This window comes from Stegodyphus dumicola, chromosome X2, assembly GCF_044657685.1.
Source record: "Stegodyphus dumicola isolate Sdum_Otavi_A_Nest chromosome X2, ASM4465768v1".
NCBI classification, from domain to species: Eukaryota; Metazoa; Arthropoda; class Arachnida; order Araneae; family Eresidae; genus Stegodyphus; species Stegodyphus dumicola.
This window is the reverse complement of record NC_140781.1, coordinates 131,534,358-131,557,346: the sequence shown is the minus strand read 5'-3', so window position 1 is coordinate 131,557,346 and position 22,989 is coordinate 131,534,358. Positions and strand designations below refer to the sequence as shown.

At 33.6% G+C, this 22,989-nt stretch overlaps 1 protein-coding gene across 2 annotated transcripts in view; it reads right to left on the bottom strand.

The window, feature by feature from the left end:
• The window catches only part of LOC118190725 (uncharacterized), an 84,043-nt gene extending 62,655 nt beyond the window's left edge, over window positions 1-21,388 (bottom strand). For both annotated transcript variants that reach the window (XM_085809033.1, XM_035361485.2), the window contains exons 1-2: window positions 21,252-21,388; window positions 20,846-20,983 (exon numbers count right to left, since the gene is read on the bottom strand). In XM_085809033.1, the coding sequence (XP_085665159.1) occupies window positions 20,846-20,983; window positions 21,252-21,306 (193 nt within the window). In that variant the 5' untranslated portion in view covers window positions 21,307-21,388. The remainder of the gene's footprint in view (window positions 1-20,845; window positions 20,984-21,251) is intronic.
• Between the last annotated feature and the right edge of the window lie 1,601 nt (window positions 21,389-22,989).

Below are 22,989 nucleotides of genomic sequence, written 5' to 3'. Positions count from 1 at the left end.
TGCTGCAGGAATGCATAAGAGTAAACTTTTCTTAATTGGAAAAAATAGATAAGCTCAAGCATTTAAAGGAGTAGATGAAATTAAAAGAGCATCGATGATACAAATGTTAACGAATGATTTGTTTGAAAATCATTTTATACCCGATGCTTAGCAACATTTGAATTCAGTTTGTTTACCTGATAATGCAAAAATTGTCCTGATTGTAGACAAGTGTTCCACTCATACTTCTCTTAAAGTTTTAATGAAAGATAATGTATCCATATTACTCTTTCTTCCAAATTGTACGTCCATCATTATGCAAATATAAAGTAGCATTTTAAAAATCAATGTTAAATTTCTTGAATAATGGCAAGACTGCTTAAGAATTTTTGAAAATTTGTAATTTGCTGTGTGAAGCATCGTAATATCATTCGAGGATGTGACTCAAAAAATTTTAAAAAATACTTAGCATAATTCATGGCCAGCTATATTTCATGGTGAGGATGATGAAGATCATAGCCACAAATTTAAAACTTTTCGGATGTCAGAAACCAAAGATGAAACTTTCCAATTAATGGATTTTGTAAAGAAATGTGAAGAAGTGGTAATAAATGAAAATGATATAACAGAAGCTTTTCATTGCGATGACAATGCTCCAATCATCAGTCAATTAACAGACAGCAAAATCTGTAGTACGATTTTAGATCCAGAAAATACGACTACCGATAGTGAAGAAAGTGACAGGTTATTGAAAATGAAAAAAATTTCAATTGATCAGTTAGTTGGAATTCTTGACACAGCAATTATAGGACTTGAACAAAATGGAACTTTGTAAGTGAACAAGAAATTATGTCTGTCTACAGAATTAAAGAGAAAGTATTAGCATAAAAATCGAAGCAACTTAGACAACTTATATTTAAAGAAATGTTAAGTAAACTAATAAATATTAACCTTTTTTTTTGTAAATTTTGACTCCCTTTACATCATAAATGCTTAATTGTTTCATACATCATACTTTTATATTTTGAATTTTTTAATTTCTGCATGCCATCTTATTAGATTTAAACTGATCATCTAATATCCGGAAACATCTCAAACAGTGAGTCTGGACCTCGGACTTTGTAGTGTACTAATTACAGCTATTTTCATATATTTTATACATTCACCTGCAGTAACTGCAAAACACTATATCTTGTGCTTTGGAACCTTCAGCTGTAGACTGTATTAAGTACTGAATTTTTTTTTCAGGAATCTGTAGCGATCTCGAGGACTAATCAAATGCTAGTGCCATAAACAGTTCAAATACTGGAAACTGTTGCATGGGAGCTCTTTTCGGATAGTGGTATAATATTTGTCTGCCATGTAACAGATCCACAATCAAATGCAAACATCATTTACTATCATCAAAGGCATTGAAAACTCGTATACTGTACACTCGAACATCAGTGTTAATAAATGGCAACACCAACAAGCAAGCCTCCCATCTTGGAATCACAACAAACTAATTGAATACACATCTATCCTTTTAAATGTCCCTAAAATCCTAACCATTCTAAAGTTTAGCCACTAAATTTCTTTAGTTCAATTTTTGGTAGCTTACATTTAAGCTTTAGAGCAGTGGTCTCAAAATGGCTGACACATCAGAATTTTTTATTTTACAAAGTGAAAATTGTTTATTAACAAAATAAAAAAACTTGCAACGGGTATATTTACTAATACCTTCTTCTTTTGACGCACTAGAGGGCGCTTCATTCTTAGCCAGCTAGCGCCACTCCCATCATCCTCTGGGAGCACAGTATTAATGATGTAGTCGTAGTGATCAGTCATGTTTTGTTTAGTGTAATTTTGTTTCTTTGTTATGTCCGTGTGTTTATTATATTTTGTGAATGTGGAGCTTAAAATCTAATTAACCCTCTCAGCGTTAAGGTCGGATAATTCCGTACAGAAGGTTGCCTTCCACATTCATTATACATAAAAATTTCTGCTAGCTTTTAATGTATCTGATTTCAGTTTGGATGTATATTGGAAGAAAAGGAATCAAGGTACAAAATAAAAGAGTCAATTTTTAATTAAAATCAAGAAAATATCACTTATTCATGACATTTTGAGGAACTTTGAAATTTCAAGGCTAAACCCGTAACGCTCAGAGGGTTAAAATATATCTGCTCCTAAGAATAGTTATTTTCATTTGCTGCAATGTTTATCAAGAGTCTCATCACAACACAACGGGCATAAATGGCGCCCAATAAATTTTGGGAATATAGCTGCCCTGGCTTGGTTTCCAGCACTGGATAATGTGCTTCTTGTGAGTTCCTTCTCCAATAATTTGAATCTGCAAGCCGCCCTAACTGATGTTCATTCACCCTGCATTGGATATATTCTGCTTGCGTGGAACATGTCATCCCGACACTTGAAATCCAACATGTCTTCGCAGCGACAATGTTGTGTGTGCGTTTATGTTATATCTTTGCTTCATCATTGAAAGTTATTTATCCGACGCCTTTCTCCGCTCCGTGTATACCTTATAAAAGTGCTAAGTTACAAGTTTATGAGCAACAGTAAAGAAAATTTGAATTTGTGTGCAACGTTCGCAAATGGTACATTTTTATTTCTTTTCTGCTTACATTCAAAAAATATTTGTGCATTCTTTGATACATCGTTGTGTTTCAGTTCAGAACTATCAAGTTAAAGACAATTAATAAGAACTATCAAGTTAATACAATTATTTCTTTTTACAAAATTCTCAATTGTGAAAAACAAACATGCAGACCTCCAGTCTGTGATACAACGCCATGTCTAAGTGGAATAGAATTTATTGCTTCCTGCCAGTCAATTCAAAACTACTTTGGATTCATTTTAGTTTGACTTCTTCGTATGACTCGGTCCAATCAAAATGAAAATATTGTTGGTGATATAAACATATTTACAGTCGTAAATGAGAAAAGTGATCTTTTGATTATTAATTTTTTTTGACAGTTCATAGTTCAGACGTAAGTGATTAAATGATGTGTTCATTATTGTTCCCTTTCATGTGATTTAAGTAAGTTTATTGAAAGGACAGAGTAACTCATTTGATTTCCTTTTGGTTAAAACTATGGTTGGTGAAATTACTTTGATATTTTTTTCTTTTGTTTATTATGTTTTGTTTTCATAATGAAATATATATATGCATAAAAGTGTTTGGAATATAAGTAAATTTTCCATTGCTACAAGTATATATATTTATATTCACTATTTCTTTTTGCATTCTTTAAACCGGTGATTATTATTTCTGTGTATGGGTGTTTTTTTTTTTTGTTTTTGTTGTTGTTGCTGGATCCAACTCATTTTCATAAGTATTGGGTAATTACTATTTTCTATGTAAGTTTTATTGTATGCCGTGTTCTTATAAATTTATTTTAGAAAGGGTCAATGATTCGGAATGAAATATTCTAATTAAGAATCATTTCTGTTCCACAGTCTAAAATGGTATAAAGCATATAACTTTATATTTGAGTCTCAGAATGTTATTAGAATAGTTGAAAGTATATTTAAATAATTTATGGTTTTGATTATTGAAGGTGTTTTATATATAAGTATATGTATAATATTGTAAAACAGGTTGCTTAGTCATCGTAATTACTGCATTCTAATTATTTCAAAAGCTTGTGAATAATATTGGTTGTAGAGTGTGTATACATTTCAGATGCAGAACCTGGTAAGTTCTTACAACTGGTTAAAATCTCTTGCTATGTATACATACTTATCCAAACATTTATTAAGGTGATGGTAATTTTTTTAAATATTTTCTCAGAAATATTGTTGGATTTTAATTCTTTATTATATATCTTTCTGAATGCTTATGTTATTGACTAAATTATCTTCAAAAGAGAAATTATCTTCAAATTTTCTTCGGTAAATTATAATTTTATTTCACCAATATTTAAACAAAAATGTCTTTTCTCACCAAGAGTAAGAAAATTGATCTCTATAACTTAGCATTAGAATTACGCATCGAAGCTACATCTAATGATAGAATAATTGATTTACATGATAAAATTACTAAATCTGCGGTCTTTAAGGATAATGAACAATTCATGAAAGATACGTTTAATAATATTGTGGATGATCGGAAAAATTTGGAAGAAGCAGAAGTAAAGAATTCACAAAGAGAAAACCAAGAAAAAGAAAAACTGCGCCTAGCTGAGTACTCTCCTAGGAGTTGACTTTTTAAGGAAATCAGGAATTGTAATGGACATGTGAAACAATTTCTGGTATTTTGGTGATACACCAAGTTGTAGAATACCTTTTGCAAAAGATATCCCCTCACCAACAAGTTGTAATCCTGTCGAAATAAATACTAGTCCTTGTCCGACAAATTCACTTACAAGTGATGTTTCAGTGCAAAACAATCCTGTTATACCTGAAACTAAAATTCCTTTTTTACGCGAAGACGAAGGTCAGAACCTTGTTCCAGAAAATAAAAATCGCTTAGCTGCTTTGCTTAATGAATATGAGGATATCTTTCGACTAGGGGGAGAACCAACTCCTTATGTCAAACACTTTATTAGCACAGGTGACCACCCACCGGTTGCATCTCAACCTTATAGATTATCCTCAAAAAAAAAGAAAGAGCTCTTACGAAAAGAAATTGATGAACTTTTAGCCAATGATGTTATCGAAGAGTGTAAATCACCATATGCAGCACTGGTAGTTCTAGTGCCTAAGCCAAATGGAGCTACTCGTTTGTGTATTGATTATCGTAAGCTGAATGCTATAACAATACCTGACAAATATCCACTTCCGGTTATGGATACACTTTTACACGATGCAAGATCCACTTCCTATATGTCTACCCTTGACTTAAAGAGTGGATATTACCAAATTGAAGTCAATCCCACTGATAAAGATAAAACTGCATTTGTGTGTCCTTTTGGTACGTTTCGATATAAAAGAATGCCTTTTGGTCTCAGAAACGCTCCAACAACTTTTCAAAGCCTTATGGACCAGTTCCGAAACGGACTACCCACTGTAAATATTCTTGTTTATTTAGATATTTTTGTACTGTCCGAAATCTTTGAACAACATATTCAAGACTTAAACTTGGTTTTCGAAAGACTCCAAAAATTTAAGTTATGTGTTAATAGAGAGAAATGTAAATTTGCATGCTCTCATGTGAAATATCTAGGGTTGTGGATAACACCTAAAGGAATAGAAGTAGATCAAGACAAAGTTGCAGCAATACAAAACATTCCTTCTCCAAGAAATGTTAAACAGTTACAATCATTTTTGCAGACCTGTTCGTGGTACAGGAAATTCATCCCGAATTTTTCCGATATTGCTAGACCCCTTAGCAATTTGACAAAAAAGAATGTTGTTTGGAGATGGAGTGAGCAAGAGCAACGAGCCTTTCAAACTCTTAAGCAATGTTTGGTAACTCCACCAGTATTGAAGCAAGTTGATCCTACGAAGCCCTTTATCATCAGGAAGGATGCAAGCGGTTACGCTTTAGGTGCAGTTCTTCTGCAGGGTGAAAGTACCGCCAATGAAAGACCAATAGAATATGCCAGTAGACTCTTAAGCTCTGCTGAAAGAAATTATTCGACAACTGATAGAGAAGCTTTGGCTGTTGTCTGGGCTTTGAACAAATTTTGAGGATATATTGAGGGTGCAGATATTACAGTAGCATCTGACTACCAACCATTAAAGTGGTTAATGACTTTATCGTCACCCACTGGCAGGTTAGCCAGATGGGTACTTCAGATCCAAAGTTTCAATTTGAAAATCGATTATTTTCCAGGTAAATGTAATGTGGTGGCCGACATGCTTTCGCGACCTGAGTGCAACGACAAAGAACCTTGTGAATAACAAACTATTGTTATTGATGTCCCATCAAGAACAGCTGCTGACCTTAGGACGGAACAGTTAAAAGATCTTGAACTGAAGAAGATCATAGATTGTTTTGAAGATATCAACAAAAGTGTTGATTTTGCAAATTGGACGGAACGAGGGTACATCTTAAATCAAGGAGTACTCTACCACTACTCCTCACACTCTGAAGTGGAACAGGCTCAACTAGTCGTCCCATCTCATGAAAGAGAACAAATTTTAAAATTACATGATGCACCCACAGCTGCACATTATGGAGCTGATGGAACCTTTTCTCGAATATCATTCAGATATTATTGGACAGGTATGAGAAAATATATTACCGATTTTGTAAAAAATTGTGTAGAATGTATCAGATATAAGGCAACGAACCAGAAACCTGCTGGTCTGTTACAGACACCTGTACCTGCTCAACATTAACGAGTGACGGCATGAAGTGAATCTTCATTGTTGAAAATTGTACAACAAAATGGGTAGAGTTATTCCCATTAAAGGAAGCTACTGCTAAGGAATGTGCCTTAACACTACTCAATGAAGTCTTCTTAAGATATGGATTACCACAACGTCTAATAAGTGACAATGGTACTCAGTTTGTTAGTGCGATCATGCAACAGTTGTGTTTTGTACTAAACATCAATCAAAGTCTAATTCCAGTTTACCATCCGCAGGCAAATCCTGTTGAACGTAAAAACAGAGATTTGAAAACCTCGTTTGGCACTCATGGTCTGGACTGAACAATTACCAGCTATTAGATTTGCAATGAACACTGCAAAATGTGAAAGTACGGGATGCACTGCAGCTTATCTCAACTTTGCCAGAGAATTAAGAACTGTAGACGATGTTACTTCTGACCTGCGATCTGTTACTCACAATGACAATTTTGTTCCAGAATTTACTCCTTACTTGAAACGTTTTGAAAGGAATATGTCACAAATTAAAGAAAATATCGAGAAAAGTCCAGATCGTCGAAAAGCATATGCAGACAAATTACGTGAACCAAGCCCTAAGGTATAAACCTAATGGTTTGGTTTGGGTAAAACTTCACCCATTAAGTAAAGCAAACCAAAGCAAAACTGCAAAGTTCATGCCAAGGAAAGATGGTCCTTATATCATTCTGTCCCAGAAATCCATTCGTCATAGCCAGTTGTGACAAACCTAATAAACCTATAGGTGTATATCATTCATCAGCTCTTACACCTTTTCAAAATGTCACACAGAACCAATCTCCTGTAATGCCTTTAAGGAGACGTGGTAGAACTCCAAAACAAACTTCTAAGGATAATGAGAATCCTGGGAAAGATGCAAGATTATTCAGAATTACACCACCTCGCCGGGACGGTCGTAGGAGGTGTAGGGAAAGGATGTAACGGGTATATTTACTAATACCTTCTCTTTTGACGCACTAGAGGGCGCTACATTCTTAGCCAGCTAGCGCCACTCCCATGATCCTCTAGGAGCACAGTATTAATGTAGTCGTAGCGATCAGTCATGTTTTGTTTAGTGTAATTTTGTTTCTTTGTTATGTCCGTGTGTTTATTATGTTTTGTGAATGTGGAGCTTAAAATCTAATTAACCCTCTCAGCATTAAGGCCGGAAAATTACGTACAGAAAGTAGCCTTCCACATTCCTTATACATGAAAATTTCTGCTAGCTTTTAATGTATCTGATTTCACTTTGGATGTATATTGGAAGAAAAGGAATCAAGGTACAAAATGAGAGTCATTTTTTAATTAAAATCAAGAAAATATCACTTATTCATGACATTCTGAGGAACTTTGAAATTTCAAGGCTAAATCCATAATGCTCAGAGGGTTAAAATATATCTGCTCCTAAGAATGGTTATTTTCATTTGCTGCAATGTTTATCAAGTCTCGTCACAACACAACAGGCATAAACTAAATTTTTAATTTTGTTTAGTAAATATTTATAAAAACCTATGTAAACTACTATAATAATATTGCAAAGGGGAAAAAGTTCAAATTTATATTTATTTTCTATCTGAAATCTAAAGATGGGTACCCACAAAAAATTTTGAAGTAGAATAATTTCACACATATACCACAACAGCCAAAATATCAATACTAACATTCAAAGTACTGTTACCAATCAAAGTATTAACATTCAAAGTACCGTTACCAATCAAAGCACGTTATTTAAGCTAAATGCTTCAGATATAATGTTTTAGCAAATTATCAGTAATACAACAGAGATTTTCTAGAAGAATGTAATATTTTAACTCCTACCAGCTTTAATAAATGAAAAGTCAACAATACAGCAGTTTCAGTAGGTTGTAGGACCACCTTAGATGCAATATATGAAGCAACAAGACTAGGTACCGAGTCAGTCAATGAGACTTGGGATGGTGTTCTGAGGAATGGCTCTCCATTCCTTGTCAACTATTTGCCACAGTTAGTCTTCTGAATGCAGCAATGGTAGGGGCTGTAAATAGCATCCAATCACATCCCAAATTTGTTCGATTAGTGAGAGATCAGGAGAGAACAATGGCCAGGGAAGCATCTGTACACCCTGCAGAGCATGTTGGCTGATGTGAGCAGTGTGGTACTATCCTGTAAACATACTTGCTCGGGTGCTATCATGCTGATAAAGGGCACTAGGCTTCCTAAAGTAGTGGTGTATCACTGGCCGCAGTACATCATTATTGGGCCATCACAGTGCCTTGAATACGAATCAGAGGTGACCTGGAATCATACACAATTGCACCCCAAACCATGATGCTGTCTTGTCGCGTAGTGGGGAGTTCCACAGTTGCTGCCAGACTGGACCTGTCTCCACACTGACGCCATATTGTAAGCGGTGACTAACATTGGAGAAATAGATACATAACTCATCTGAGAACACGAACCCGTGCTCTTCCATTGTTCACATTGCTCGAGCCTGGCACCATTGCAGACGTTGGTGCCTATGATGTGGGGTCAATGTCAGTCTTCTTAACCCTCTCAGCATTACAGCCGGAAAATTCCGTATAGAAGGCTGCCTTCTATATTTATTATAAATGAAAATTTCTGCTAGCTTTTAATGTATTTGATTTCGGTTTGGATGTACATTGGAAGAAAAGGAATCAAGGTACAAAATAAGACATTCATTTTTTAATTAAAATCAAGAAAATACCCCTTATTCATGACATTTTAAAGAACTTTGAAATTTTAGGGCAAAACTCCTAATGCTCAGAGGGTTAAAAGACGCCATGAGTGCAGGTCCCTAGCCACCAATCGACAGCAAATGGTTCTAGTCGATATGGGGGCATCCAGAGTGTTTTGAACATGCTGCAGAATGGAGGTAGAAGTGGCTTGCGGATGCGTCAATCCACGCGTGATGACACTGCTCCGTCACCCATCGAACTTGCCACATTTCCTCGTCCCAACCATCGTCACCACAGCCAGTGCACACTGGACGTGTTCAGGTGTGTTTCAGCTAAGATTTGCCATATGGACCAAACTGCTCTTTTCAGTCCGATCATAAAATCATCTGTCTGCTGGAACTGCCTTCATTGACAACAGCCTGGCATTCTCTGTTATTAACATGTCCTCTGAGACAAGAACAAATTTTCTTCAATGATTTCACTAGTAGAAATAACGGCACGAAATTTGAACATTCTACTGGTTCCTTCCCTTATATCTTATTCAACATAACTCGGTGACGTGCGTCTATCCTGAAATTTGCATAATTTTGGGGCCATGCCTTCTTGGTGTTCCATTTTCAATATCAGGTAGTGCATTTGGTATTAATGAAAGCTTTCCACCAAACAATGCTCATAATAAAGTTAGAAGAAGGAAAAAAAAATTAGAAGCAGAGGCTTTACTTCAAGTAATAATCACCACCTAAACCTGATTTTCTGCCAACATTTTAGTAGTTTTTCAAAGCCTTTGGATCAGAAACTTGATGGCTATGAGTCCAAATACAGATCAACCTCATTTCGGAAGTCCCAAGGAGCGATGTCAGAGCTATATGGTGGGTGTGGCGAAACATCCCATTCGAGTCCATACAGAGTCCAGCCGGTGAATGCAGACGTATGTGGTCTTGCATTATCTTGATGGAACATTACCTTTTTGCACTGGAACTCAGTTCCACATTTTTTCTTGATAGCGTCAGCATGAATTAGCATCTTGTTGTACACCTTACCGTCGAAGGTTTTACCTGTTTACTCTTCATGGATAATACCATGGCAACTCCACCAGATACACAGTCTGATCTTTATGTTAGTCAAATTACGCTTCGTGATGCTGCCAACAGGCTCACTGAGCGCAGACCAACCCCCTTTACAGACTGCATTGTTGAAGCAAACCCAGTTTTCATCCCAAGTGATGATCCGGTTCAGAATTTTGGCCTTCTATTGATATTCGAGTAGATTAGTGCAGGCCTGAACATGCCTGCCTTTATCCACTTAAGTCAGCTCATGCGGCACCCAGTGATTGAATTTGTATGTCAAGTTTATACAAACCATAGTGCAACTAATGAACATCACACAAACTCTTTAGCAAGCTCTCGAGTGGTTGCATATTGATCTTCTTCCATAATTTCTCACAGGCGGGCCTCTTCAACATCAGTAGGCCGACCAGAGCTCTCTGCTTCTTGAATATCATAGTACTTGTTTTTGAACTTTCAGTAGCAAACTTTCACAGTGTCATATGAGACAACATTAATACCGAAAGCTTTACACATTATTTGGTGACATTCTGTAGCTGACTTTTTGCAACAGAACCAAAAGTAAATTATAGTTCTAATCTGGTGGCATGATAGTTCCACTTCAGGCACCTTTTACTTAATGATAACAATATTTTTTTAACAAATTTCACAGCACAGTGTTCTAAAGAAAGTTTCTTTCTTTTGAATGCCAAAAATTATTCGAGAAAATAGGATTAAACATGCCGAAGTGAACTGTTTGTGCAAACAATATTTGTGGTGGTGGGAAACTTTTGTTAAAACCTGATATATCAATTATGTATTTATTGCAAATATGGTGTTTATAGTTATAGAGACAAAGATATGGTGCTTATGTGTGCAACTGCTATTGGAGGAAGAAAGATAGAATGGATAGGTTGAGGCTTTGTTGCTGTATGCTTGTACATGAGGCCATGTAACTAATGTAAGGTAGAACTTCCCACATTGACACAGTCAGTAAATTTAGTTTGCCAGCCAACAGCTGGTGGCACTTCACTATGCTGAAATTTCCAGTTAAGGTTAAGCATTAGTTACTTAGAAGTCAATTCAAACATACTGAAAATACCTGAAATAAATGTCAATCTAAAATTTAATATTTAGCTGCCAATATGTTATAACATATATAACAGAGTATAATATAAAAACTTCTTACAGGTAGACCATTTAGACTTCAAAGATAAATTAAATATAAATTTGAATTTTTCCTTTGTAATATTATCATCGTTTATGTATGTTTTAATGAATTATTAGTATGTAAAATAATTTTTTAATTAAAAATTTTTCCAATGATTGTTCTGGCCCTTCAGCAGCTTTTAAGGTTGAAAATTTGTTCCGCATGCAATTTGAGTTTCAAAACTCTGGCCTACAATATGGCTGTTATCAGTATTTTACTGGTTAATATTTTAATGCCTGGAGATAACTGATACCTGTTTTAACTAGACATTCATTCTTCTGTTTATTAATTTTTAGTTTAGGACGTTTTGGGCAAAAATAATAGGATGCCGGGTATCTTATTGTTTGGGAGTTTCGGCTTGAGCAAGCTGAAGTTCTAAGAGTTAAAGCATATTTGATACAGTGCAGTTCAAAGGAAGTTGCTTTGAACTGTTGTTTTTTATGATTATGACATTGGGGAACTTGGCTTTTCAAAACAAATTTTTTGAACAAAATAGGCCATAATCAAAGGCCCCTCAAATATTTTTTTTTTTATATTTTAATTTTGAATATGGTAATCAAGACAAAAATGGCACAGGGGCCTTACTTTTATGGCAAGTTACTTGGGCTACTTCTTTGTACTAAGATTGCTATAAAAGGGCTGAATTGATTTTTATCTTTCCACTAATAGTAGGAAGCTTATGGACCACAATTTTGACTGGCCTGCTAATTCAACATTGATTACGTAACGCTCCACATGCTTTTTGTGGAATAATAAACTGAGCTTCGGTGAAACGTAGAATGTTTAGGTACTCACCACTAAGCATCCCTAGAAATTTCATTGGACTGTTTTGTGTCAACACCCTACAAAACTCTCATAAGAATATCTGCCAAGATTTACCATGACTGGAGGGATTCCAGGGGTTTTCATAAATCACTGCTGCTGCACAGCCTGAACCTCTGACGATGTCTAAATTTTTTCATTTTCTAGAATATTAAATTTATTTTTATGGGGTATAAGCAGGTTGATTTTATCAGCTTTGAGTAGCTGGCTTAGATCATCAATAAGCATCAATGTTAGCATTATAATCAATATTTTTACAGTTGGGAATTTTTATGCTTAAGATTTTTAGAATTACTTCTAGTTAGCCATAATCCTGGATTAGAAAACAAAACCAACTTCCCCCTCAGGAAGGTGGTCTCTTTCCTCAAGATGGCGAGGTGCTGAGCTCGCTGATCAGCAATTTGTATCTGTAGAAGCTGCCAAATGCTTCACCATTGCATGTTCCACACTACTGATTTTCAAATCTAGTTCTACAAGTTTTTCCTTCAATACTCTCTGGTTAGCTGAAACTAAGTCTCTTTCTGCAGGAGTTACATCAGCCAGGATCATATCATTGTGAACATGAATAAAATTTTGTTCACCTAGTGACAGTTCTTCCTTCTGGGAAGTCATAATGACCAATCTATACGCATGAGTGCAGGGCAGAGAATACTCCTCACCTTCATTAAGAATCGAATTAGTAACATTCTTTTGCAACTTCTGAAATAAATTACAGTCAAAAGTCGTTAATTTGGACACCCATAATCCGGACCTCAAAGCTAAAAACTTTCTGTGCATGCGTCGCGTTGACGTAAGACCTTTACTGCTGCGAATATGCATGCATATAATACGTTTACGCATGCACGTTTAATGTATAACGGACAACATAAGCTAAGCTAAAAGTATCTAATTCAGTTAATGTTGCAGACTGCATTGTTCCTTAATCTTCGAATTGGATCCAGCTTATTATTTTTTGCAGACTGTTAGAGCAATTTTATAAAAGTAAGCTTGAACTTTCGATTACGTCAAACAGAATTTCCAATATATATTTACTAATATGTAAAGGATCTACAAAGCAAAAGTATGTTTTGAAGTCCATTAAACAAAAAGTGGAATTGCTGCAAAAAATGGATAAAGGCATATCCTTCGTTTCTCTAACCATTCCGAAATCTGTTTATCAATTTCACGCTGCTTTGCGGCGGGATGGGGGGGACGCCACGGCGCGCAATGAATTGGAAGTTGATCTGTCAGCACTATCCTTATCTTAAGGGCAGATGTTTTTATTTTATTTGGCTTATAATTCCTTACTAAATGTAGTATTTCATCTCGATGCACTCCGTCTTTGATATGATTTAAATCAAATTCCTCGTAATTATAATTCGCTTCTGATAGTGAAGAAAGTGACACAGAGGTTATTGAAAACGAAAAAATTTCGACTGACAAATTAGTCGGTATTCTCGACACAGCAATTATAGGACTTGAACAGCGGAACTTTGTAACTGAAGAAGAAATTATGTCTGTTTATAGAATTAAAGAGAAAGTATTATCACATAAAACTAAACAACTTACACTGAAAGAAATGTTTAATAAAGTAAACAAATAAATATCAAGCTTTTTTTTTTTTTTTTGTAAATTTCGATACCCTTTAGATCATAATTGTTCTTTATTTCATAAATTACGGTTTCTTATTTTTAATTTTATAATTTCTGCATGCCAACTTACCAGATTTAAACTGATGTTCTATAATCCGGAATCGCTGAAGTCCCGACGAGTCCGGATTTAAAGACTTTTGACTGTATATACCTCTGTTTTTAAACTAATATACTTTTATGACTATTCTTTTGTAATTGCTACAATTCTTTATCACACAAAAATTTTAGGTACTTTTCCATCTCGCCAAGCAGACTTTATTGGCGACAACATACAGTATACACATAAAAAATTTTAACAAATGTTAGTTCTACAATTTTTTTTATTTTGAAGGCATAAACATTTTAATATCGTTTAAAATTTTGTAAAAAGACAATAAATTTTTAAAAAGACATTAATTTAAGAATTTACTATGCTTTCATGGTTCATCATCCTGACTTACTGGTTCATATCACGTGAGCGAAATGCTCTCATCTCACGTGAGCGAAATGCTCTCATCTCACGTAAATTATGCTACAAAAATCTAATTATCTCAGTAATTACATACACTTAATTTCCGCGAATTGTCTTAGGGCATAAAATTGAACTATCTGGTAAAATTTCTATGCAATTGTATGCCTGTGTTGAAAGAAACAATCAATCTGATAAGAAATGGCTGTGACTTGTTTTGAAAATGAGGCCTAAAAGGTTACCAGCGAGAATATTCCATTTGGCTTCGGCTGTACCATTATTGGTGACTTTATCGCCTGCGCCGGCAAAATGGAAGAGTACCAAATTTTAAAAAGACAAAAAAGGCTATTTAGGTCATCTTACAAAGTAAAGTGAATATTGATATGAATTGAGAAGAGACAAATAGAAAAACATATGGTAACATCTAATCTTCTTTCGAGAATTCTAAAAAAAAAAAAAAAAGTTGCTTTTAAAATTTTGAGATTTTACTGTTGAATTTTATGTGGTTTAAGTGCAAAGAAAGCAATGCTTAATAATAGTCAAAAAGACACACAAAAAAAAAAAAAAGTTGTTTTTAGTAAAATGAGAGTTCTGCAAAAGCAAAAAACATAACAAACCCTCTGATGCAACATTTAAGTTTGGTTACCTTCATTTTATACACATCTTATTTTTGGCTATTTCATTCTATTTACATATACTTGCCAATCCATTTTTTATTACCCTATTTTTTTTTAATCTAGAATGAATATAGATTGTAAGTTTAACAAAAATGTTTTACACTAAATCTTTAATATTCTATTAAAAAATCAATTTTTTCAGACATTCAAATCTAATAGTATAAATATACTATGTGATTTTCTTTTCGCTATCAATGTGCATGTCAATTTTTTTAAAAAAACATTTTCCCTGCTATTAATGGAATGTTTCATCCCCCTATTTGATACTTTTCTTTTCTTCTTAATGCTTCTCAAATTTTTAGCATTGCCACCTACAAACTCTCTAGAAAAAGGACACCTGCCTTCTAGAAATCCTCTAGAAAGAGTTGCGGTACAACTCTAATATACACCCTAATTTCACCAAATGTGGCGATATGTGTTCTGCACTGGTTTTTGGCACGATTGCGTGTTCTATGGCAACCCTGTTGACATTGAAAAATCTTTCGCTGGAGCTCGTTGATTCGCCTCGGTGTCTGAGAAGATGGGAGGGAAAGATAAAATGGTAGTTGTTGAATTGAAGTTCGGCAAAAGGAAATATCATTGTGGCTATCCTGTTGAGGGGTAGTGGGTATTTGGAAGTGTGGAAAGAGGGTCTGGGAGATTATTTTTAATGGCAGTGCATGATAGAAGTAGGGATTTGTGATTTTATTTATTTGTGAACCATAGTATAAATTTTCTGGATAGTGTGTCTGGCTGTCATGTAAATACGATAGTGATTACGTGGCGGCATGTTAAAGGCGGTATGAAATTTATATTTCTGCTATTCGAAAACGCATTAATTCATGGTAACTGCATTTTATTTTACCCTTGTTTTTATTTTGTAGAATGTTATTGGTTCTTTAGTATGAATTTCTGTCATTATTGTTGTTTTTTCAAATTGTTTGAAATTTATTTTAGTTTAGTTTGTTGTTTAGTGTCTACTGTGCAATTCGTAGATGTTTTTTAAAGTTGAAACAGAATGCTGTGTACATGGTATTATTTGAAATTTATTGTTGTTATGTTATTTTATTAAAGCGAGAAGTGCGTAGATTCCTTCCTTGCCTAAATTGTACAATTCGTAGAATTTTTTTAAAGTTTAAACATGGATGCTGTGTACATGGTATTCTTTGAAATTTATTGTTGTTATGTTAATTTATTAAAGCGAGGTGTGCATAGTTTGTAGATTCGTTCGTTGCCTACATTGTGCCATTCGTAGATGTTTTTTTTAAGTTAAAACATGTCGCTGTGTACATGGAGTCTTGTCAAATATTTTTGGTTAGAAACTTTACGTTTTTGCTATCTAAATTTTTTGTTTTTGTTTCAGATTTTTAGCTAAATTGTATGTTGAAAACGTAGTTTTTGCATGTGCGAAAACCACGTTTTTGGAGACATTTTAGGCTTAAAGTTCCAAATGTAGACAAAAAATGTAGATAGTAATATGGCAGGCGTGAAGTTTCTCGCCAAAAATATTTGGCGCGAAATTTGGCGACTTGAGGGCGCATATCAGAGTAGTTCCAGAGTTGCTCCCTATCAAAGAGAAAGGAGGAATCCAGAAGAAAATAATGTTAAAATGAATTAATAGTAAATAAATATGAATAACATCAACAAGAAATTAAATGAATTAATAATTTCAAAAATATACATAGCTGTTAAGAAGAACAATTAGTGTTCAAATATTATTTCACTCTTTCATTTTTTTTTTCATAATTAATGCAACCAATATTCTAGTTTATTCAGTGTTTGAAATCAGCATTTCCAGAAAGCAGGGCCAGCTATTTCTATAAACGAATTCAGATTTGCACTTTTAAACACCACATTACACCATGCCATGTATCAGTCTCAAAATGATGCAGTGCAGAAAGAGATTACTACTTTTAGAATAAAGAAAGGAAATATAAATCAAGCATTACGGAGCTATCGCTAATTTATAATTTACTAATTATGTAAGTAGAAATAAAACTCAAACACCCAATACTAATTTTACAGCAGTATTAATCATCCAATCAAAATTCATTAAGAACTGAAACTAATGTCTAAATTGAGATTTCACCCTGAAGGCAACACACTTATCTTTAAAATAAATTATAATTTAAATTACCAACAGCTCCTTAATGGTTGATTTGATATTTCTTCTCTTTATTCTAAAAATAGTAATTCTTTCTGTACTGCATGATTTCTAGAATGACTCAAGACATATGACTCTTACATGACACATGGAACTGAAACTCAAACAGCCAATAATAATTTTACAGAAGCATTAATTATGTAATCAAAATTAACTGAGAACAAGCTAATTCGGTTTGAATTGAGATTTCGGTTAATCTTCGGATTATGGTAACTTGGCGATTTTTTGGCGACCAACCCTGCTACAGCAGCCTGCTAGTTTTTGTTCGGACACCATTTTGTTTTCACGAAATACAGGCCCCCCCTTTTTTTTTTACACATTCAAAATTTTTTTACAACAATCCGCTAGCCGAATTACGCTTATGCTAGAACTTTTATGGAACAAAAGTGCTTAATCATGACAAAGATTAGGTGCGAAATTGGGACAAAGTGCAGAATCGCCTACTGCTTGCCACGTTTTTAAGAATTGCACGTACACGATATCATCCATGTACACATCGACCTATTTTCACTTAAAAAACATCCCAGAATTGCACAAAAATGGTATTACGCACTCTCTTGACTTTATCCATGTACACTGCTAAAGTCCTAGCTAGTAACCTTTATCGCCTTACCAAAATGTCGCCAAACTACCTGTTACCATATTCCAAAGATTAGCCGAGATTTCATCCTGAACACAACGCACTTGCTTCCTACACCTGGCTTAGCTAGACTGTTGCCTGCTGATCTCTTCTTACTGCATACTATAAAAAATGTAAACATTGAAATAGGCACAATCAGTATGCCAAGATATCTGTGGCCGCTACATGTTCACTGAAATAAAAACCAAGCTTTAATCTGCCTTGACTGCCAAGTTTGCTGTTCATTGTGGATTCAATATTCTATATCAGCAAGGGCATCAGACGATAGTCTAGCTAAGCCCAAGTATAGAAAGCAACTGCATTGTGTTTTAGGATGAAATCTCAGTTCAGGCAGAGTTAGTTTTGGTTCTCAATGCATTCTGATTAGATAATTAATAAACTATAACTGGCTGTATGAGTTTTAATTCCATTTACATAATCAGTGTTATGCAAGAGTTGTATGCTATGGATCAGTATAGAAATGACACAGAGCAAAAACAGATTACTATTTTTAGAATAAAGAGAAGAAATACCAAATTAAGCATTACAGGCCTAACTGCTAATTTAAATTATGATTTATCTTTTACAGCCCCCTTTTTTTCAGGACAGTAAATGCTAAAAAGCATTAAATATACATAAATGTTCATAAATATTACATAAAAATGAAAAGAAAATAATTATTTCATTACAAACTTTTCATGAAAACTGATCTAATTTGCAATATAGCAACTGATTTAGCAACAGAAAAAATATCAGCGGCTCTCAACCTTTTTTGCCCCATGCACCTCTTTACCACTCCTACAAGACCATACCCCTTAGCAATAGCTCAAAAGATACATACATATTTATTTAAATTTAGATTACTTTTTAATGTGTTTTATGTATTAAAGAAGGAAAAGTATAGAAAATGTTGATAAATACCAAAACCTGAATAAAAACAGATTTTTATACTCATGAACTAAAATACTTAACAGGTAAATAAAAGGCTGACCATATTTTTCCCAAAACTACAAAATTCTCCCCCTTGTTGACAGCCCGTTTCAGATGTTTAGTTCTGAAGTTTAGATGACAGATACTTAAATTATCTTTAAAAATTTGAGTTTTGCTTGTGGAACTTCAGGGTACCAATACACACAATCTAAGATTACTGATATAAAGGAACCATAAACTAAATTACATGAATAGTTTGGACTATTTGTGTTTACTAATGAAAAAAGTCCACTTTTGCATTACTTGAAAAACTTTTGTAGCATACTTCACCTACGAAAACCTTGTTACAACTTTTACTTCCTTTAACCCTCTGGCTGCTCATCCCGCGATTTCCACGGGCAACTCAAATGTAGCAAAATCTGCTCATCCTGCGATATCCGCGGGCATGTGTTTTTCTTCCTTTATTGAGGAGCGCATCCCGTTTAAACATTGGAATAAATTATATACAGTATATGACGTATAGTTTACGTTTTGGCCAACATATATCGTTAGTTGTCCACTAAATTGCGGGATTTGAAGGTACGTGGTAGTACAGCTCAAACTTCACTTTTTGCTGCATTTTTCTTACAAAAATGGCTGCTAGAAAACGTTCAGCGATTATCTTGATTATTTAATAAAATTGTTGAATATTAATTCGATTTATTGGTTAGATTTATAATTAAATTGATTATTAATTAGATTTATTGAATCTGGCGCGAAGACTGTGAAGTTGGACTTTGCCTTGAACCCTGTTTTGAACTCTATCGTACTAAACTGCATTTCTAAGGTATTTTTTCCTCAGTGCTTCATATTTTCTTAAAATTTATACATTTTACTTTTTTATATTATGTAATAAATAGAAATTAACTGTAATTCGATTGAAATTTATTAAAAAAATTTTTTTTTTTGCTGATAGTATCTGAAATTGGTTTTTCTGGCAACTTAGTTTCTCATGATAAAAATCTACATAAAAGTGTTTTCTAGAAAGAAAAAGTGCATTTTTCAACTTTCCAATATATATAGAGATTTAAAATATGAAAAAAAAAAATGACACATTTTTTGAAGCGATTTCGGCCCACAAACTGGGCAGTCAGAGGGTTAAATCATCAAGTTTGTTCACCTTTCCAGCACACCGACGTGCCCCAAAAGCCGCTTTGACAGCCAGTTCGACCAAATCATTCAATAACTAAAAGCAACAGATGGTGTGTACAAAAAGCAGGGACGTAATCAACACAAGCTATGACTTGTGCTTACTGGGAATTTCGTTCTAGAGGAATAATTACAAGACCCTATCCCCCAGCACGAAGAAGTTCAACGGGTTACCCAGTCTGTCAGACAGGGAAAGCACAGACTGATTCCTTCAATGTAGTGCACGCAGGCATGGACATCAAAGTGCATCACAGACTTGTTATTTCTCTGTCTTGTGCAGCTAAATGCTAATTCAAAATAATGTACGAGATAAATATATTTTGAAATTACACCTGTGTGCTTTACATCAGCGAAAACATAGACCCCCCCCAAAAAAAGAATATTTCTCCTTTTACAACAAAATATTGTAATATAGATGGTAACAGTTTTGCCAATTTTCCAGAAATTAATTCAGTTTTGAAACAAACTGCAAAACGGAGAACAGAAGTATAAAAAAAAAAAAAAAAAAAAAAAAAAAAAATAGAACCTGAAAAGCATAAAAATATACAAAATCTTCTTTTAATATCTAAGTAAGTAAAAATAGAGTTCTTTTTAATCCTGGAAAAAAAAATATTGAAAATGAAGCCGAGAAAAAGATTAGCAGAAATAACAAAACGAAAAAAAAAAAAAAAAAAAGTTTTAAAGTAATTAAAATACTAGATTAATAAGGGATAACATTTGGAAATTCTCTACTCTTAACTAACTGCCTAATGAAATACTTTGAAGCTAAGGCACTAGGATGTAGAATATTAGAAATATATTTTAGAAAGTATAGAGAAATTTTTCATACATCTGTATCAATTTATCTTTTTTTCAGTTTCAATAATTAATCACTAGGATATCCTTAAAAATATACTGAATCAAGGTGGGGGGAATTCTTTTGGTTATTGGATATTAACCTCAATATAAACCTTATTGTGCTCAAAGCCTCATTTTTATACCAGTATATATACTGCTTAAGAGTTTGCTTAATTCCTGCACACTCATATGCAGTTTCTTCCTTGTAATATATTATTTTAGATATTTACGTGTACTACACAAAACAAAATTAAAAAAAAAAAAAAAACAACTAAGAACAGCTAAAAAAATCAGTTTATCTATTAAGGACAGGCAATTCTAAAAGCTATTGCCAGAAAAAGTTGACTTACCCTTTTTGCAGGAATGCAAGGAAATATTAACAGGGTAGTCAGGTTTGCACCTGCATATATTATCGTCGTCACAATAGGAATGACTTGCTAAGCATATCCTGAATATAGCGTTACAAGGTTGCCCAACATGACTGAGACCTAAAAAAGAATAAAATTAATTTTAAATGAAACGTAATTAATACGGGAGAGAGAATTTAATCATGTAAAGAATGATTAGTGACTCGAAAATTTCATTTCTTAAGGTTTTTAATACGAGCACTCCTAAAAATTAATGATGTCATCATACTGATTGCTTTGAACTGCATATTACGAAACTTGATGCTGTAAATTTCTAATTTTACAAGTAATACATCGACAAAACGTATTATGTCATTTAAAAATGATACATCGAAATGATTCAAATTACCTTTTGGAAGACTGTTACAAAACAAAACAATTAACAACAACAGACGAACAAACATAGCTACAAAACACAAACAACTTTACGTCCATTCCTACGAAAGTCGTTGTTCACAGAACATCTTCTCGAGGGCAAAGGGGGAAGAAATAGGAGGAGTTATGAGAGACAGACAGACAAAGTAGACAGATATCTTGTTTTGCATCCGCTAAGTCTTTCTGCACTGATGGGCGAAAAATCAAGCATAGGTGCGAAGGAAGGTATGTAGAAAGGGGGGCAATTTCGTATTTGAGGAGAGTAAAAAAAAACTTCGTACATTTTGTACTAGTTCAAAAGGCCAGAAAGAAAAAATGAGACAAAATAAAATTTAAAATAAATGGCCCAAAAATAATAGAGGGGGAAAAAAAAGGGGCCTATAGAAAGAAAAAGAAAAGAAGTAGAAAATATCCTAAAATACGATTGTGTCCATGAGTGTAGTTAAAGGGAGTTCATTTGCAAAAATTAGTGTCTTTAAGAAGCAAACTTTAGCTAAGTTAAAAAAATAATAATAATAAATGAATTCCTACATGGTAATGTGTATGCCCTTATCTTGAGACCTAACTAGAAAAGACATATATCATCACAAAGATGTACATAATATTTAATTTGTTTTAAGAATACGTTCTGAAAATTATTCAGATTTTTGAAGTTTTCAAAAAACAACACTTTTTCACTTTCATACAATATATAAATTGCTATTTCAGTGTCGATGAAGTATCAGACTTTCAATACTCAGCTACATAAATTTCTATCCATAAAAATTGTTTTCTTACTTTTTCATCAGCAACTAATAACAGATTTTATTTTAGATATAAAAAATGCACTCAGATATATATGTTCTGCTTTATCACTCAGAAATAATACATAAGTGAATTTTATGGCATGGGCTATACTTTCACATCATTTTGAGTTTATTAACTCAAATTGAATGAGAGTTAATAAACTCTCATTATTGGAATATGGTCACTTTTATCTGGTTGCATGTGTAGTCTCCCTTTTACTTTTTGTTTATTATCTCTGTCTTTAAAATATAATGAACTCGCATTCTCTACATTGATTATATATTCTTTATGAAAATGAATATTTAGAAAAATAATGCATAAGACAATTAACATTATATAACATTACAGAACTAATTCTAGAATGGCTACTATGTGGAAGGCTATCAAATACTGCATTTTTAAAGTAAATAATAGAAGCATATTTCTATCGTAGTTATATGAGAACTGAATAATATGAGATTATAGTATAGTTAGTTATACGAGAATATCTTAAATAATATTTTCACAAGCCTACACATAATGTTTCAATACTTGGGTTTTCAAAGCAGAAAAAGTTGTAAAATAATACACATCCAGAAATAAGTGTCCAAAATAGCTAGTTATCTGATACATATGTAGATCATATGAGCAGGAATGTGATATATTAATAGATATATAAAATCGGATCGAAAAATAACTGCCCTGCATTTTCGCAATAGACGCACATTACTCGACTTTTAATGCTAATTTAGCAATATAACAGAACAAAATTAGCAACCAGATACCAAACAAATATAAACACATCTTAATCCCGTTTTTCCCCATGTATTTTCCTTTTCTCCCTTGCACCTATTCCCCACATGATATTTACTTCCGTTGGCATAATGATATGTCACCCATATCCTTAAAGAAACCAAGGCTGTTCTCCGAACCTTATCCAATATTTT